At 46.3% G+C, this 19435-nt stretch overlaps 1 protein-coding gene across 1 annotated transcript in view; it reads left to right on the plus strand.

Moving 5' to 3' along the window:
• Positions 1-538: 538 nt before the first annotated feature.
• Positions 539-19435, plus strand: part of RASSF3 (Ras association domain family member 3) — a 106254-nt gene continuing 87357 nt past the window's right edge. The window contains exon 1 of the mRNA XM_068170498.1: positions 539-607. Within this exon, the coding sequence (XP_068026599.1) occupies positions 554-607 (54 nt within the window). The 5' untranslated portion in view covers positions 539-553. The remainder of the gene's footprint in view (positions 608-19435) is intronic.

Raw genomic sequence — 19435 nt, forward strand, 5'->3', positions numbered from 1 at the left:
GGGGTCCCTTCCAACCCTGACAACTCTATGATTCTAAAACCATGTAGCAATGGTTGTAGGTGGGTAGAATTTTGTATCTGTAAACCAGGGTCTTTTCTGGGAGCAACTCCTTTCATATTTGCATTAAATCAGCTAATACCTAGCTTGTGGCACGGACCTTTTGCAAAAACATCTCAATGAGGCAGCCCTGACCTAGCTAGCAAACTGCATTGCTGCAGCCATGCCACTGTGACACTGGGATGTGTGTGCTGCACTGTCACCTTCACTCCAGTGAATTTACATCTCCAATACTGTGTGACTATTATTATCTTTACGGGCGGGTAGGGAGACTCAGTTGAGAGGTGGTGGTTTCTCTGAGGCCATGTAGCAAAATGAGGATGTGTCTCACTCCTAGCTTCTGCCTGCAGCAACTTCCTTTCTAAACATTGCTCCTGTTTCTGGTTTCTCTTGTGTGTGTGTGTGTGTCTGTGTGTGTTTTTCAGATTGCAAGTACACCTGCCATGCTCACTGCCGAGATCTGGTGCACCTGGGCTGCCGGCAGAATGGAAAATTGATGGACTGCCTCACTCCATACGACACCTTAGATTCACCTTGCAACAATGGTCAGGTAATAGATCTCATGTTCATGTAATAGATCTCATGTTCATGTAATTGCTACATTCTGTTGTCAGCTCTGTAATGAAGTGTGGTCTGCTTGCCTCACCTGGCTGCTCGGGAAGAATGTGTCGCTGAGGCATGGCGAGCAAAGCTAAATTTCCCACCCAGAGCTGTGATTTTACAGTACAGCTGGCTTGAGCTGCAACTGCCTCCTGCCATCTATGGCTCTCCTGCTCCAATTAAATTTCAGCTAAACTGGCTGAAAAATAGTTCCACAAGATGGTATTTTTCCTGTTGTTTTGGGTCAATGTGGTGTCAGAGCAGGCATGATCAGTAAGACCAAGTGCAGGGTCCTGCATCTGGGTTGGGGCAATCCCAGGCACCAATATAGTCTGGGCAATGACTGGCTTGAGAGCAGCCCTGAAGAAAAGCACTTGGGGGTGCTGGTGGATGGGAAGCTCAATATGAGCCATCAGTGTACACTTGCAGTGCAGACAGTCAGCCTTATCCTGGCTTGCATCAAGGGAAATTCTAAAATGTGGCCAGCAGGTGGAGGGAAGTGATTCTGTCTCTCTACACTCCTCTTTGAGACTCCACCTGGAGTACTGTGTCCAGTTCTGCAGCCCCTATTACAAGAAAGATGTGCACATTCTGGAGTGTGTCTAGAGAAGGGCCATGAGGATGCCCAGAGGCCTGGAGCATCTCTCCTATGAGGACAGGCTGAGAGAGTTGGGGTTGTTCAGTTTGGAGAAGAGACAGCTCTAAGGAGACCTTACTGTGGCCTTCTGGTATCTGAAGGGGGCCTATGAGAAAGCTGGTGAGGGACTTTTTAGGATGTCTGGTAGTGATAGGACTAGGGGGAATTGTTCCAAGCTAGAGGAGAGAAAATTTAGATTAGATGTTAGGAAGAAGTTCTTCCCCGTGAGGGTGGTGAGACACTGGCACAGGTTGCCCAGGGAGGTGGTGGAAGCCTCATCCCTGGATGTTTTTAAGGCCAGGCTGGATGTGGCTCTGGACAACCTGATCTAGTTGTGTATATTGCTCAGGCTACCTTTAGGGAAATCTACTTGGCAAAAAGAAAAGCTTTGATAGATTATGTAAGCTAAAAATTAGCCCTAAGCTTTCAAATAACAATTTGAGAATTTCCATAGCAGATCTTGGGGCACTGCCATCTGCAGCCTTCCTTCACAGGCAAGGGATGTTTGCAGGGGTATTATTCAGATGAGCTTTGCACAGTAAGGACTTTAAGATGTATAAATTATAAATTAATTGCAACTTTTTAAAGAAGTCTAATTTACTATCTGAAGGGGGCCTACAGGAAGGCTGGGGAGGGACTTCTCAGGATCTCAGGTAGTGATAGGACTAGGGGGAATGGAATGAAGCTGGAGGTCGGGAGATTCAGGCTGGAGGTGAGGAGGAAGTTCTTCACCATGAGAGTGGTGAAGCCCTGGAATGGGTTGTCCAGGGAGGTGGTTGGGGCCCAATCCCTGGAGGTGTTTAAGCCCAGGCTGGATGAGGCTCTGGGCAGCCTGATCTAGTGTGGGGTGTCCCTGCCCATGTCAGGGGGGTTGGAACTAAATGATCCTTGTGGTCCCTTCCAACCCTGACTGATACTATGATACTATGGCAGATACTTGTACTTCTTTAGTACTCCCTGGCATAGTTGTCATGGAATAGTCTGGTTTGCTAGACCAAATAAATTCTTGGGCTACAGTATCACAGTATAACTAAGGTTGGAAGAGACCTTGAGGATCATCGAGTCCAACCTATCAACACAGACCCCATGACTAGACCATGGCACCAAGTGCCACGTCCAATCTCCTCTTGAACACCTCCCGGGACGGTGACTCCACCACCTCCCTGGGCAGCACATTCCAGTGACGAACGACTCGCTCGGTGAAGAACTTCCTCCTCACCTCTAGTGGTGACTGAGGTGGTAGTAGTTGGATATTACAAATAGGGTGATTTCAAAAGATGTATGCAAACAAGGAAGTGTGTGGGTTTTTTTTTTTGGGGGGTTTGTTTGGTTGTTGTTGTTGTTTTGTTTGTTTGTTTGTTAATTAAAAGTGGATCTTAAAGCCCAGTAAGTAAAGACTGGGTGAGACACATGGTGAAGTGACCTGTACCATTGTACCACCAAGTAACATAATACCAGAACTAATATTTTTAACATTGTGGACTTCAGCTTGTTGGCACCTGGGGGGAATTCTCAGCCTGCAGAAGCAATCAGTGCCACTTGGTTACACCACTGTGGGTTTTAAAGGGTATTAGAAAAAAATTGTACTGGTTAGGCCACGCCTTGAGTACTGTGTCCAGTTCTGGGCCTCTCAATTTAAGGACACTGAGACACTTGAACATGTCCAGAGAAGGGCAACAAGGCTGGGGAGAGGCCTCAAGCACAAGCCCTATGAGGAGAGGCTGAGGGAGCTGGGATTGTTTAGCCTGGAGAAGAGGAGGCTCAGGGATGACCTTATGCTCTCTACAACTACCTGGAGGGTGGTTGTAGCCAGGAGGGGCTTGGTCTCTTCTCCAAGGCAACCAGCACCAGAACAAGGGGGCACAGTCTCAAGCTGCGCCAGGGCTTGAGGTGAGGAGAAAGTTCTTCACCGAGAGAGTTGTTAGCCATTGGAATGTGCTGCCCAGGGAGGTGGTGGAGTCACCGTCCCTGGAGGTGTTCAAGAGGGGATTGGACGTGGCACTTGGTGCCATGGTCTAGTAGGCATGAGGTCTGTGGTGACAGGTTGGACTTGATGGTCTTTGAGGTCTTTTCCAACCTTATTGATTCTATGATTCTCTGATCACTAAATCTATCTTTTAAGCATTTTTTTCTTATGTTGGAATTGCTCAGGTTGTGGGTGGGTTTGTGTTGTGGTTTTTTGTTTTCCATTTAAAGTACTTAGATAATATAGAGGTCTGACCTTTCGAACAGAAAGGAAGCAAGCTCACTGCCTACAGAACACATTGCTGAAACCCAGAGAAGAGTGATTAGCAGTTGTTTAGCAACCTGAGCAACTACAGTCAAAGGGTTTCAAATTGTGGGGAAACATTGCTGTTAGGTGAGGGGAACATTTAAAATGCACTTTTGATTTCTGCAGTTTGTAGAGAGGTTTCCACAGTCTCCCTAGAAAACTGTATGTATTTCCCTGGTAATGTGGCCACATTCAACCTGTCATTGTAAGATCAATGTTCTTCCACCATTCACTACTAAATACAAACTATTTTTACCAGGTGCATTTATTCCACAATTCTTTCCAGTTTCTGCTCTCTGTGTTGTGCCAGGCATAGTATGTAAAATGCCTACTGCATTTTTGTCCTGTGGCTGTTTTCTTACTAATTCAAAGTTCACAGAGTTGTCAGGGTTGGAAGATACCTCAAAGGTAGCTAGTTCCAACCCCCCTGCATGGGCAGGGACTAGATCACGTCGCCCAGAGCCACAGCCAGCCCAGAGCCACAGCCAGTCCGGCCCTAAAAACTTCCAGGGATGTTGCTTCCACCACCTCCCTGGGCAACCTGTTCCAGTGTCTCACCACCCTCATGGGGACAAACTGCTTCCTTATGTCTAATCTAAATCTCCCCTCCTCTAGATTGGGACCATTTCCCCTAGCTCTATCACTCCCTGACACCCTAAAAAGTCCCTCACCAGCTTTCTTGTAGGCCCCCTTCAGATACTGGAAGGCCACAATAAGGTCTCCTTGGAGCCTTCTCTTTTCCAAGCTGAACAACCCCAACTCTCTCAGCCTGTCCTCATAGGAAAGGAGCTCCAGCCCTCTGATCCTCCTCGTGGCTGTTTTCTGGACATGTTCTAGCACATCCAGATCTTTCCTGTAATAGGAGTTCCAGAACTGGACACAGTACTCCAGGTGGGGTCTCATGAAAGCAGTGTAGAGGAAGAGAATCACCTCTCTCAACCTGCTGGCCACACTTCTCTTGATGCAGCCCAGTGTACAATTGGCTTTCTGAGCTGCAAGTGCGCACTGCTGGCTCCTGTTGAGCTTCTCATCCACCAGCATCCCGAAGTCCTTTTCTTCAGGGCTGCTCTCAAGCCAGTCACTGCCCAGCCTCTATCAGTGTCAGTGCTTGGGATTGCCCCAACCCAGATGCAGGAGCCTGCACTTGGTCTGGTTGAACTTCATGAGGTTGGCTTGGGCCCACCTCTCCATCCTGCTACAGTCTGTATGGATGGATCCCTTCCCTCCAGCTTGTCAGCTGCACCACACAGCTTGGTGTCATCAGCAAACTTGCTGAGGGTGCACTCAATGCCACTGTCCATGTCGCCAACAAAGGTGTTAAACAAGACAGGTCCCATTACTGATCCCTGAGGGACTCCACTTGTCACTGGCCTCCACTTGGACATGGACCCATTGACAGCCACTCTTTGGGTGCAGCCATCAAGCCAGTTCTTTATCCACCAAGTGGTCCATGCATGAAGCCCATATTTTGCCAGCTTGGAGATCAGGATGTGGTGTGGGACAGTGTTGAAGTTATTAATATCTTCCCAGTATCTCAGCGGGCTCAGCAGAGCACAGATGATCACACTGCAAATTTGATACAAGTAACACAGGCTGGCACGTCCTGTGCACGCCAGGCAGTTCTCCAATCTTCAGATAGCATTGCCTGATCGTGTTGGAGAAAAAGTTCATGGAGAGCTGATCCTCTGAAATGTGAAGTTGAATGTATTGTGGAGGTTATGAAGTGTTGATATAGCTGCACACGGATGTGGGGGGCGGCAGGCTCTGCCTGAGCAAGCAGAGGTGGGACTGGCAGCCGGCCAGGGTCCCAAGGGTTGGGCTTGTGATAAGTTTGCAGTGAAGAGATCAGAGCCTGGTTTCTTTCTTATCTTTGGGGTGGATTTTCAACACACAGATCAGAACAATGATCGCTAGAAGGATTGGTTTGGATGGAGCGTGTGCAGGCAGAGGGATGTTGGCTGCCTGCATCAAAACTGACATGCTAACAGAGGGGTCTTTTACTGTTTTGTGTTGTGGATGATGAATTCTACATGGATGTTGCCCAGTTGCTGGGTGCTAAATCACTAGCTATGGTAACCTCTTGAGTGCCTTACTCAACCCTCTGAACATACAAAGAAAATGAACACTAGCTTGCAAACTGGTAAGGGGGGCTGAAGTTGGGGGGTTGTCCTGGAGGGTGGTTGGGGCCCCATCCCTGGAGGTGTTTAAGCCTAGGCTGGATGAGGCTCTGGCTAGCCTGATCTAGTGTGGGGTGTCCCTGCCCATGGCAGGGGGGTTGGAAGTAGATGATCCTTGTGGTCCCTTCCAACCCTGACTGATACTACTATGAAGTCTGGCCCCTGCAGACCTGCTCCAGAGTGATCCTAACAGTGTTTTCTCTCAAAAAGTCACGTACTGTAGTTGACAGATGGGCAACTAAAAGTTACCTCTCTGTGAGAGTTAGGCTGGTAAACAGGGTGACAGTGTTTTTTACTTCTTCCCTTCATAGGCTGCCTGATTCTTTACTTTATATCCATAAACCACTTTGACCTAAATGGAGTTACCAGCAGCCACATCTGCTCTGTCCTAATCTGTTAATCCACAGGGGTGGCTGGTTTCCAAGTGGTATGAGGGTCCAAAGAAATCTGTAATATCACATGCTTATGCACCAGGCTGATCTTACTTTGCATTTGAATGTTGAGGAGGGTAGCTGGGATGGTGACATGACTGCAGACTTAATTCACTTCACATAGACCTGCCCTAAGCAAATAACAAGATGGCAGTGAGAGCCGATCAGAAAAGGAAGTCAGAACTGTTGTGAGACTTGCATCCTATTTTCTAATCCAGGTTGCCTAAAATATTCTCTGCTGTGACTTGCATGTTTGCCTGTTTGTTTGGGGGTTGGAGGCGAGTTCTTTACAATATCAGGCTTCTTTTCTTGGCTTATGGCATTAGCAGCTGTTGGAAATGTGCAGAGAAGGGATTGCCGCTGCCATTTGACTCCGTGCAGGAAGGGCATGATGCAAAACCTTCCCTGGTGGGGAAGGAAGGTGGGGAGTGGCTTTTGATTATTTTTAATGATAACATTGCTGGGTGAAGATATGAAAATATTTGTTCCCACTCTTTGATCCAAGTAACTTGCCAACTAGCATCTCCACAGACAGCTGTTAGGAAAACAGGTAGAGAACAGAGCCCTGTGTTGTTCTGATGCAGTCCTGTTTATCTTTTAGGAATGTAAAGCTTTATTTCCCAGAGAAGAGGAATCAAACAACAGGAGGTAGTGTTTTTCCTTACTGATTCATGGCTTCCTCTAACTGGGAATGCTGCCTAAAAGCTGCCCTCCAGACTCTTCCTCAGTGCAGAGGTGCCTGCCCGTTTACTTAAGCTCAGTTTCTCCCCAGCTCCACGTGTGCTCTGTGGTGGTGGTTCCTTTTCTCCCAGGGGATCTTGTTCTACAGTGAAGCTCCACTCTTGTATGTGTTGTATTGAGTCAGTCTGCTCTACAGGAAGTGTGGATAAGAACTTACATGTTCCCCATTTACTCTGCAAATTGTGTGTGGAAGCATGTAGAAATGCAGCTATGTAGTGTTAATGCTGCAATACACTTACTGTAAAGGAGCAGACTGTCACCAGTTATAGAATAGAATAGGATAAACCAGGTTGGAAGAGACCTTCAAGATCATCGCGTCCAAACTATCATCCAACACCACCTAATCAACTAACCCATGTAACCAAGCACCCTGTCAAGTCTCCTCCTGAACACCTCCAGCGATGGCGATTCCACCACCTCCCCAGGCAGCCCATTCCAGTGGGCAATCACTCTCTCTGTGTAAAACTTCCTCCTGACCTCCAGCCTGAACCTCCCCTGGCGCAGCCTGAGACTGTGTCCTCTTGTTCTGGTGCTGGCTGCCTGGGAGAAGAGACCAACCTCTGCCTGTCTACAACCTCTCTTCAGGTAGTTGTAGAGAGCAATAAGGTCACCCCTGAGTCTCCTCTTCTCCAGGCTAAGCAGCCCCAGCTCCCTCAGCCTCTCCTCACAGGGCTGTGTTCCAAGCCCCTGACCAACTTCGTTGCCCTTCTCTGGACTCATTCCAGCAAGTCAACCTCCTTCCTAAACTGAGGGGCCCAGAACTGGACACAGTACTCAAGGTGTGGCCTAACCAGTGCAGTGTACAGGGGCAGAATGACCTCCCTGCTCCTGCTGGCCACACTGTTCTTGATGCAGGCCAGGATGCCATTGGCCCTCCTGGCCACCTGGGCACACTGCAGGCTCATGTTCAGCCTACCATCAACCAGCACCCCCAGGTCCCTCTCTGCCTGGCTGCTCTCCAGCCACTCTGACCCCAGCCTGTAGCACTGCATGGGGTTGTTGTGGCCGATATGCAGAACCCGGCACTTGGATGTATTCAATCTCCTGCCCTTGGACTCTGCCCATCTGTCCAGCCTGTCGAGCTCCCTCTGCAGAGCCTCTCTACCCTCCAGCAGATCAACTCCTGCCCCCAGCTTGGTGTCATCAGCAAATTTACTGATGATGGACTCAATGCCCTCATCCAGATCATCAATAAAGATATGTTATATGTGATTTAAAAGCAGTATCAATGAGGTCACCCTAGCTAAACTTCTGGGGAGTAGTGCTCTTGTTTCTGCTCAAAGCTTAAAGAACTATCTAACTCGCCCAGGATCAAAACTTACTGAATTCTCATGGCACTTGTGAGAGATCTCAAGCAATAGGCACTTTGTTGTGTTTTCTTCTCCCTTCCTTTAAGCTGTTGTAAGCCTTCTGTCCTGCAGCACAGCGCCCAGTGGCGATCCTGCACCTCTGGTTCCTGTGACCTTCTGATCCTTTACTGCCAAGCAAAAGAAGCTGCCCAGATTCAAAAGTCTGTCACGTTGTTTCTTCTGAATGCAGAGTCAGAGCTACAAAATGTAGGCTCCTACATGGTTTTAGATCTGGTATGTTCTACAGAGAATATGCTGGTGACCAGTTGGGTGTTTCTTTTTATTTACATGCATTTTTATTTCACAAATGATGTAACAACAATTTCAAACATCAGCTAAAATCCCTTCATCACTCCATTCAAGATACACACCTTATATTATGGTTGAGGTAATCCAGATAAGATTTTTGATCCAGAGGTAGTTTGGCATCTTGATCACCTTTTACCTCTGACCTTTAGATTTCTTATGGTGTGGTTCTTGATCCAGAGGCCTCTCCTAAGGAGGAGTTTTGAATCAGCTTCTGGCCCAAATGGTCTGTGAGCCATGCTGCTTGGAAGCTGGACAGTGCCCTGAGAACACAGAATCACAGAATTGTTTTGGTTGGAGGAGGCCTTTCAAACCATCATGCCCATCCATCAACTGAGCACTAAACCCAGCTGCTTGTCTGCATTCCTGCCCTATGTGGATAATCCCTGGAGAAAATTTACTTTCCAGAAGAAAACTTTTATCATGGGACTCCAAGAGATCTTCAAACACATGCTAGTCTCATGAACCAACAGAGAGCTGCAGGATGTCCATTTCAAGTATTTTGCCTGCTGATGTGCTGCAGTCAGCTGGATAACTGGGTACAATTATTTGCTTTGCCTAAATCATATCCTATACTTCTCCATCTTTTTCTCTGCCAAGGCTTGCAAGTGTGGACGTAGCCATGGTCAATCCCATTTTAAGGCTTTGTCTCCTCTGACAGAGTGTTTGTTTATAGCAAGATAAATACCATCATTGATTATTTTGCTTTACAATCCTAAGTGGGAACAAAGCAGTGGTGATAGTTACCATGGGGCAGCAGGATGAGGTCAGCACTGTGCATCCTGCCTGGGGCTGACCTCACCTAGCTGACTCCAGCATAGAATTATGTTGTCTTGATTTCACTAAGTTTTTCTGCCACAATGACCTTATTAGAGGATTCTGCAGCATTATCCTCTGTGGAAAGAAGACCAGCATATAGCAGGGCTGAGCACTGCTTTTAGATTTCCCAACGCTCATCAAATTTAGAGGAGCGCTGCTCAGTCCACACTACCTTCCATTTGCACTCTCCTCTCCCAACCTTCCTTTTTTTGCCATCCTGAGTAACATTTTCCTTTACAGTAACCTTGAAGAGAGGTTTCCTTATCTGCATATATGACTAATCAGCAAGGTCTTACAGTTATTATAAAGCAATTTGTTGGAGGTAGGAATTAGAGCGTGAAACTGGGACTGAGGAAGCCAGATTTGCAGTCCTTGCTCTGCTAATGACTGATTAGATATGGCCTTCAGCAAGTCAGTTTGGCCTTGGTTTTCAGATGTGCTGATTTAATTTTTAGTCTTTTGCCTCCAGCTTTCTTTTCTTCCTTCTTCTATGGAGAGGGAGGTACCTACAGCATGCAAACCTGCTATTTCACCTCAGATTTGTCTGGGGAGTCAGAAGCAGAAGTTTTTCATCTGGCAGCGTCCTGAATAATGTTTGCCTATCTGCTGCTCATTGTCATATGGAGGATGAGTTCTTTCTTCCAAATGATTGCAGGCAACTCAATGCACTGTGTGGCACAGAGTTATATTGTGAGAACTTAATGTCACAGAATAATTTTAGTTGCAAAAGACCTTTAAGATCATGCAGTCCAACCATCATCTAACTCAGTGAAGTCTCATGCTAAACCATTCCCTTACCACCATCTATGCATCTGTTAAACACCTCTGGGGATGGTGATTCAACCACCTCCTTGGGGAGCCTATTCCAGTATTTGACAACCCTTTCACTGAAGAATTTTCTTCTAATATCCAATCTAAACCTCCCCTGGTGCAACTTGAGGCCATTTCCTCTCATCCTATCACTTGCTACTAGGGAGAAGAGACCAACACCCTCCTCACTACAGCCTTCTTTCACGTAGTTGTAGAAAGCAATAAGGTCTCCCCTGAGTCTCCTCTTCTCTAGACTAAATAACCTTAGTTTCCTCAGCCACTCCTCATTGGACTTGATCTTCAGACCCTTCACCAGCTTTTTTGTGCTTCTCTGGACTCACTCCAGGACCTCAAGGCCTTTCTTGTGTTGGCAACCCCAAAACTGAACTTAGCACTCAGGGTGTGACCTTACCAGTGCTGAGTAGAGGGGAACTGCCTTGGCCATGTTTATCATACCATTGCTGATACAGGGCAGGATGCTGTTTGCCTTCTTGGCCACCTGAGCACACTGCTGGCTTATGTTTAGTCGACTGTCAATCAACACCCCCAGGTCTTCAGCTGCTGGGAGGCTTTCCAGCCACTCTTCCCCAAGCCTGTAGCATTGCATGGGGTTGTTGTGACCCAGGTGCAGGACCCAGCACTTGGACTTTCTGAATCAAAAACAATTGACCACAGTCCATTGATCTAGCCTGCCTAGGTCCCTCTGTAGAGCCTTCCTACTTTTGAGCAGATCAACACTCCCTCCCAGCTTAGCATCATCTGCAGACTTCCTGGGGATGCACTCAATTCCCTTGTCCATATCACTGATAAAGAAGTGGCTCCAAAACTAAGCCCTGTGGAACACCACTTGTGACTGGCCACCAGGTGGATTTAACTCCATTCACCACCACTCTTTGGGCCTGGCCATCCAGATAGGTTTTAACCCAGTGTAGTATCCACCCACCCAAGCCATGAGCAGCCAGTTTCTTCAGAAGGATGTTGTGGGAGACAGTGTCAAATGCTGTACTAACATCCAGGTAAACAACATCCACAGCCAAACTTGATTGTTTCTTCCTGCAGATCTTTGTTTAAAGATCTGTAATCCAGGGATGGAAAGCAAGGATGAGTTCTTAAAACTGAAGACTACAGATAGGGTAAATTCAGAAGTAACTCAATATTAGAGTGGAAGGAATAAAATCTCTTGACAGCTCCATTTGATTTCACTGAGTTCTTTATAGTCTTTCCCCCACAATTAGATGATACAGCCAGAGACAAGAATGATTGATTGGATTGAATGAATACAAGAAACAAGAGCTTTGGAAATACCTAAGATCCATATTTCCAGTTGTAATTGGGCAGCTGCTCTCTGCCTGAGAAGTGTCCCTAGCATTTTCTGGGGGTAGGTCAGGAGCCCTCTTCTTTGACTGAACCATCTCTCTGAGATCCTGTGCTCTGTCTCCTAGGAGGAACCTCCCAAGCTGTGCCAGGCTGCACAGCTCCCACATCTTCTCCCACATGAACCTGCACCGCTAGAGCTGCTGGGATTCACCCCCTTGCTGTCAGCTCCTTCTGCCCTTGTCACACATACATCTCCCCCCATGGTGAAGCTAGAGTGAGGAGAGACTTTCACTGAGAGGAAGAAAGAAACAGAAAAGGGACAAGAAGGGCTGACAGGAGCCATCTGAAATTTTTTATTCTTGTCTTCCTGTCTTCTGTCATGCAGTCTTGACTTCCCAGAGTAGCCCAACTCTCGTGTTTGAGAATCATTGCATGAGGTTAGACTGTGAAAAAGCAGAGTTTAAGTGCAGCAGATCCAGTTTCACTAACAGTTTGTAAACATCTATTGACCATCTTCTTTTTTATTTAAAGTGTCCTCCTCTGGCAGTTCTGAGCCTTCTTTGAACTGAGATTGCCTACTGGGGAGTTAGTGCAGCAGGTCCCAGAGCTGGTGGCAGGAACTGTCCCACATTCTGATTCAGAAAGAGAATTTAGCTGACAGGCCTTGGATGTGAGGGAAGTGTTCATGCCTCCATCTCACCCACCCCTAGGCTGCCCGAATTTTAAGATGAGTTGGCCATGGTACAACTGTTGGCAGCATTTCACAGGCAAGTCCTCTAGACTGTGCTAAAGCGCTGTGCGTAAGAGCAATCTTTCCTGGTCATTCCACAGCCTTCCCCACACTTTCTTTTAAGTCACCTGTGGTTTTTGGCTGCAAGTAAAGGAAAAAATTTCTGGCAGTTCTGCTGGAGTTGGATTTGGCAGTTTCACCAGTTACTTCCAGTAATTATCTCCATGTCACTGATATGCCCTTGGTGCCAGTTTCAGGAAAACCTTCCACCTTTCTGCTGTTCAAGTAAGGAAATGGATTCCTTAGGAAATTGCTTTCCTCTGAGAACAGCCCCTCCTTTACAAATGCTCTTGCTGTGGTCTTTTGGAAAAGGCTGCATTTGAAATTTGAAATATGCTGATGTGCAAATCATTTCAATAGCTGACCTGCAGAATCTCTTGGCAGGCCTGATGGAGGCAGTTTGCTCTGCTTCCAGCCGCCTGCTTCATTTTGGCAGCTGCATGCCTTCTGGCCCAGATGCCTGCAGCCTCTTGCCCAAGTTAGGAGCTAGATGAATTTTACACGCTGTCCTGTAAATTCACCTCAGCTTATTATCTATGCAAAGAATTAGAACTAAAGCTTAGGCTGCCTTTTGCCTCCTAAAGTTATTTTAAATGGACCCAGTGAAAGGTGGATGATGGATTTATAGTGGTGGACGTGCCAGCCTTAGTCCCACCGAGCAGGGGAGCAAATCAGTGTGTTTCCTTGTAAGGGTATCTGCCTGAATGCAGAACGATGGTGAATCCTGCCAGCCAGCCAGAGCAATAGCAGGCAGGCCTTTGAGAGCAGCAAAGCACATAGAGATAGATTCTCCTGAAAGAGCAGATGCTAAAGCAGATGTTAAGGCAACACTGAAGACTGCTGAGTGCAGCGTGGTGGAGTTGTAGCAGGAGATTGATTCCAGGATGCTGATGTCAAATTCCTAGGTACAGCTCACAGTGTTGGTGTCCTCTGTTTCAAGTCCTCACAGCCCTGCCACAAACCTCCTTTAAAACGTTTTGCAGAGCTTTTCTAAGTCAACTTAAAAACAGGTCTTTGAAACAGGTAGTTTTAAAAAGACTTTCAGACTGAAACAAAATGCAGGTGGATGTCCTAATGCATACAGCAGAAAGGGTGAGCTCTTCTGCATTGCTCTGTTGTGATGTTACCTTCAGTGATGTTTCTGACACCTTTTGATGTCTGCAAATAGACTGCAAGTTCACTGATTGTTTTCTGACCTTGAGATGCACCCCATCCTCCAATTACCCCGTGGCTCTGCTCATTTGGGTGCATGTCAGGGCAGGGGAGGAGCACCCGCAGTGTTAAGTTACCGGCACATATGGACACATCTGTACATCTGTTGAGTCAGACATAACCTTTCTTTGTCAGGGTGCTGCTGCAGTTTCCTTCCAGGCCTGGCATGCCAGATACTGAGTGCAGGGAGGAAGACATGGTGCTGACACACAGTTATGTGGGAGCTCTGGTACTGCCCCTATGGGCAAGGAGGTAGAGGGTAAAGGAGACAACGTACAACTGATTAGAATAAGCACTGATAAGCACAACTTGAAAAGAAGATGTGAGGATCAAAGACCATCTCTTTTAAAATAAAAGTTGTGCACTGGTTTTGGTAGATGCAGCTTTTTAAGAGTGAGAGTTGGTAGGATTGCTTTTGTGATAGCAGCTTCCCAGAGAGATCTGAGGCCCAGTGGGTACACTGCACAAAAGAACGTGCTTGTGCGCAGGCCAGTGCTGTGTGCCCCAGAGTACTTTGTGTTCCTCTCCTGTGCGGAGCTGTCTAACCTCTGATCAGTGACATATTACCTTGGTATTACTACAGTAGTCCCCGTCTGCCCTGGTGCCCTATTTCCCTCTTGGGGAGCTCCATTTCGCCTGGAGGGATGGCTCAGCTAATGAAGCAGCTGCTGTAGTATGGCAGATTTCAGCTTAGTGCTACTGGAGAAAAAAAAAAAAAGAGATAGAGAAAAGGAAGAAAGGAAGAAAGAGAGAGAAAGAGAAAGAGAGAGAGAGAGAGAGAGAGAGAAAGAAAGAAAGAAAGAAAGAAAGAAAGAAAGAAAGAAAGAAAGAAAGAAAGAAAGGAAGAAAGAAAGAAAGGAAGAAAGAAAGAAAGAAAGAAAGAAAGAAAGAAAGAAAGAAAGAAAGAAAGAAAGAAAGAAAGAAAGAAAGAAAGAAAGAAAGAAAGAAAGAAAGAAAGAAAGAAAGAAAGAAAGAGAGAGAAAGAAAGAAAGGAAGAAAGAAAAAGGAATGAAGAAAGAAAGAAAGGAAGAAAGAGAAAGGAAGGAAGGAAGGAAGGAAGGAAGGAAGGAAGGAAGGAAGGAAGGAAGGAAGGAAGGAAGGAATAAAAGATTGGTTCCAGTTCATCCTAACCATCTAAGACCTAAATTGAGGCAGTTCAGCAGCTACTTCATGAACAGCTGATCCACCTGTGCAGAGGGACAAGGAACCTCTGGGAGAGGTGCAGCTTAGACTAATAGCTAAAGGCAAAAGCAACGACTTGTGTCCAACCGAGGTGCAGTGCCTGTGTGGCACATCTCCACTCAGCAAAGAAGATCAGAGTTGTGAGAGATGTTTTCCTGAGTCTGTAATAGAGTGGTTTTATGACAGTGACAGAAACGAGAACATGTTGAACCAAAGTGTTCAAATGTTGTAGGAAATCAGCTATATTTAGCTGCTCTAAAAATTGCTTAGTGGGAAATGCGAGGGAAATGGCTGTGGCAGCCTACACTCCTCCAGTTTCACCTGCTGAAGTGTTTCTTAAACCTAGAAATAAGTATAAAATAAGGAAGAAGGCAGTTAAAACTTCCCCAGAAGGGGCATAAACAAAGTAAATTCACTTGCTGTAGCAGCTATTGCTGAACTGTGAATTGACCTTGAGCTGTGTCGATTTGCTGTAATGCAAACCATCTGCACGCTGAAACAATTAAAGCCTTCAGATCTCCTGGAAGTTTCCTTCCTCTGATTATAACTTATGTGCTGTGGTAAAAGCAGAGAGGTAAACAGCTAGTTAGCATGGAACTCTGTGTCTGTGTAATTTTATGCTGCAGCACATACAAAACTATTTTTCATTTGAAGTGGCTGTTGGCTTTCAAGTAGAAAATAGAGCATATGCTTGGTACTAAACATTGGAGTCATAGCTTGTAAACCAGCCCAAGTTAGACACATCTGCTTCACCTCCTCTGCTTCCTTCCCCTACCTTCTCCTTCCATTTACTCTGATTTTTAACCAGGTTTCTGTAGAGCACAGGGCTTGCTGGGGAAGCAGGACTTAAACACTGACCTTTCTTGTGCAATGCCCCTGTGCATGTGCCTAGCTTAAAAGCTAACTTAAAGCTGCCTACCTGCTCAAACAGCAGTATGTAACTAGTGCTGCTGTGCAGAGTGTCTTGAGGACAGGCTGAGAGAGTTGGGGCTGTTCAGTCTGGAGAAGAGAAGGCTCTGAGGAGACCTTATAGTGGCCTTCCAATATCTGAAGGGGACACAAGAAAGGTGGTGAGGGACTTTTTAGGGTGTCAGGTAGTGATAGGACTGGGGGGAATGAAACAAAACTAGAAATGGTTGGATTCAGATTGGATGTTAGGAAGAAGTTCTTGCTCATGAGGGTGGTGAGACACTGGAACAGGTTGCCCAGGGAGGTGGTGAGAGCCCCATCCCTGGAATTTTTTAAGGCTAGGCTATATGGGGCTCTGAGCAACCTGATCTAGTGGAAAGTGTTCCTTCCCATGGCAGGGAGGGTTGACACTAGATGATCCTTGAGTTCCCTTCCAGCCCTGACAATTCTGTGATTCTGTGTGATTCTGTCTGATGAGAAAGGATTGGATAAGAATTGCAGGCAGTTTTATAAAAGTCTTGCTTGACACTGAAATTGGTTTCCAGAAGCTCAGAGTTTACACTTCCTTAAAGCCTTAAAAAATCAATCTACAGCCCTGGCATCAGAGTTTGGCCATTGCGGCGGTGGGAAAATACCAAACATTGTTTCTGTACAATTTAGTATATCCCACAACTGGCAACATTTCCTAACAAAAGGTCTTCAGTGTGGAACATCTTTTTACATATTCTTCCACCATTTCTGTCCATCCAGATGATAAAAGCACTCAAATCTCAGGTCATTCCTTTTCCAATCACAGGGAAGAGTAATCATGCAATCTTGCTGAAGTAAGAATTGGAGTGTGTGTGTGTTTGGGGTTTTTCCTCATTTTAGAAACAAACTTGTTTATAGAAAGCAAGCTTAGCATTATAAACAATGTGAACATAAGCAATTGCTGTAAAATTAAATCAAGTATTTTGCTTTTAAAGTTAAGACTGAAAAATAATGAGTAGATGCAGCACAGCTTCGGAGCCAGTCATGACTGCTTGTCTCTGGGGCTAAATGTCTCCATCCTGGGCAGTTACCCTTGGGCCTCAGGACGGGTAGTGCAAGGCAGCTCAGGTCAACATTTCTCAGAGCAGGCTGTCCCCTACACCCCCACACCCCTTGATTCAAGACAGGGACTCGTTCTTTGCTATGTTTTTGTGTGGTTTATTGGTTCAATTGGCCTGGAAATCGTGAGGAGAGGCTGAGGAGTGTGACATCGGCTGCTATAGTGTAAGAAGTTTGTGAAGAGCAGAGGAAGTCGGGGGGGTGGGGCCCATGCTGGCCAGATGGTGTGATTTCTGGTGCTAACTAGTCCTGGAATCACCTCTGAGATTTGTTTTAAGGGAAATGCACTGACTTGCTGTAGAAGAGACCCACAAATGAACCAGCATGTAAAATAAGACTATTGCAGCACCAGACCCTGGGACTGAGATGAGAAGATGAATTATTTGTCAGCGTATGTCCAAGTCCTGTAAATTCTAGGTCACAGACATGTTATATATAAAAGGCTATCTATAACAAATGGAGGAAAGTATACCAAATACCAGATTTACAATTTCCTGACCTGAATAGTGACCCATGTGTGACCTGTGCTGCAGGCTAGAGAAGTAACAAGGGTCTTGGTCATGCCCAGCACGCAGGGCTGGGGGGGTCATGTTAAGCTTGAGGCAGTCAGTCATATAAAAGAGGCATTTCCCAGCTTACAAGTACATGCCTTTGAGACCCAAATATATCCCCTTTGTGGTGTGGTGTGGGCTTCTTGTTTGGTTTGGTTTGAATAAAATCAGGGGGGTTTCATTAATGATACAGATAAAAATAAGTAACATCAACTTCCTTGCATCACATCATCCCCGGGGCACGGGCTCTGACCTCCTCACCCACCACAGGACCAGACAAGGCAGCAGGCAGACGCATAAATAGCTTCTTTCCCTCAGGGTGTGATGGGGCTCATCCCACATCTGAGTGCAAATGTTGCTTTTTTTACCTCTGGTCGTCTCTGTTTTTTTTCCCCCCAAAGTGCTGTTGCTACATCTGATTGATAAAACATAGGCAGAGGAGAGCAAAAGTCATATGGAAGCAGGACGCCAATGAAAGGCTGCAGCCCCATGGGGCGTGGAGCTCTGCTGGACTTCCCATTGATGTAAGGCATCTGCTCCTTCCCTTACTCATCCCTCCATATGTGAAGCCAGGAGGCCGACTTTAAATCTCCTAAATTGAGAATTTGAGATGCTGTGTGTACATCATTCCACAATCTGGAAAGGAGAAAAAAAGGCAGCACCATATTTTCTCTTTTTTTTTGGTTTTGTTTTCCCTTCTCTAGTTCTCCAGTACCTTCTCAGCCTGGACACATAGCCTTTCTTTAGCTTTTCTTTCACACACAATACTTTCCCCATGATTTTCCTTTTCTGATTGTTCAGTGTATTTCTTCTCTCCATCTTCCTTCCTAATCAGAAACATTCCTCTCAGCTTTCCTAGACATACACCCTTTCTCCACCCAGAAATCTCCCTTGTCATTCATTTTGAGATTTTTCAGGAATTCTGGAGAGAAAAATCCAATTCTTATTTCAAAATATTACTTGTGTTCTTTGGTTCTTACTTTGCCAGTTTGCCTGTTTCTCACTTCTGTTTTTTCCTGCTCCTTGCACTCCTGTCTCCTTGAAACTGTGCTCTACAACTACCTGAAAGGTGGGTGTAGCCAGGAAGGGGTTGGTCTCTTCTCCCAGGCAACCAGCACCAGAACAAGGGGACACAGTCTCAAGCTGTGCCAGGGGAAGTTTAGGCTCGAGGTGAGGAGAAGGTTCTTCATGGAGAGAGTCATTCATCATTGGAATGTGCTGCCCAGGGAGGTGGTGGAGTCACCATCCCTGGAGGTGTTCAAGAGGGGATTGGATGTGACACTTGGTGCCACGGTCTAGTCATGAGGTCTGTGGTGACAGTTTGGACTCGATGATCTTTGAGGTCTCCTCCAACCTTTGTGATACTGTGATACTTTCCCCCCACCCTGCATCAGTGCTCTCACATCAGGGAAGGAACAGCATGACAGGGAAAGTGGGAATCGGGAAGCTCTTGGGCCAGGGAATGGGACAAAGAGCAAATGTGAAAGGAGTTAGTGACATAGAATCATAGAATCAATACATTTGGAAGGGACCTCAAAGATCAACAAGTCCAACCTGTCACTCAACACCTCATGACTACTAAACCATGGCACCAAGTGCCACATCCAGTCCCCTCTTGAACACCTCCAGGGATAGGGACTCCACCACCTCCCTGGGCAGCACATTCCAGTGGCTAACAACTCTCTCCGGGAAGAACTTTCTCCTCACTTCCAGCCTAAACTTCCCCTGGCAGAGCTTGAGACTGTGTCCTCTTGTTCTGGTACATTTAGCTAAAAGAAAGACTGATTCAGAGCAAAATTTTTAAAGGTGGTCACATCCTTCTTAAAATGTGAAAAATGTCCATCTGGAGCAGCACTGCAGAACTACAGGGGGTAAGAGAATAACCTTTGCATTAATAACTGACATCCCCTCTGTTGCCTGCTGGACCTACATGTGGGCAGGCATGAAGGTGCAGGGACCCCCAGCATTTCAGCTGGCAGGGCTGCCTCAGCAGACATAGGGCACTGCATTTCAAGGGCAATTATTTCAGATTTTTCCAGCTAAGGGTGGACTGGAAGGATTAGACAGACATTTCAGCAACAAGTTGTGAGATCTGTTGTCCTGCCAAACAGCACTGTCTTCCTGGGACACTTGTCTTCATAGACTCTTGTAAAGATGATTTACTAGGAAGCCCAAAGCCTGTGCAG

Source organism: Melanerpes formicivorus, unplaced genomic scaffold (genome assembly GCF_026170545.1).
Source record: "Melanerpes formicivorus ecotype bairdi unplaced genomic scaffold, bMelFor1.0.p_v2 SCAF_3, whole genome shotgun sequence".
NCBI classification, from domain to species: Eukaryota; Metazoa; Chordata; class Aves; order Piciformes; family Picidae; genus Melanerpes; species Melanerpes formicivorus.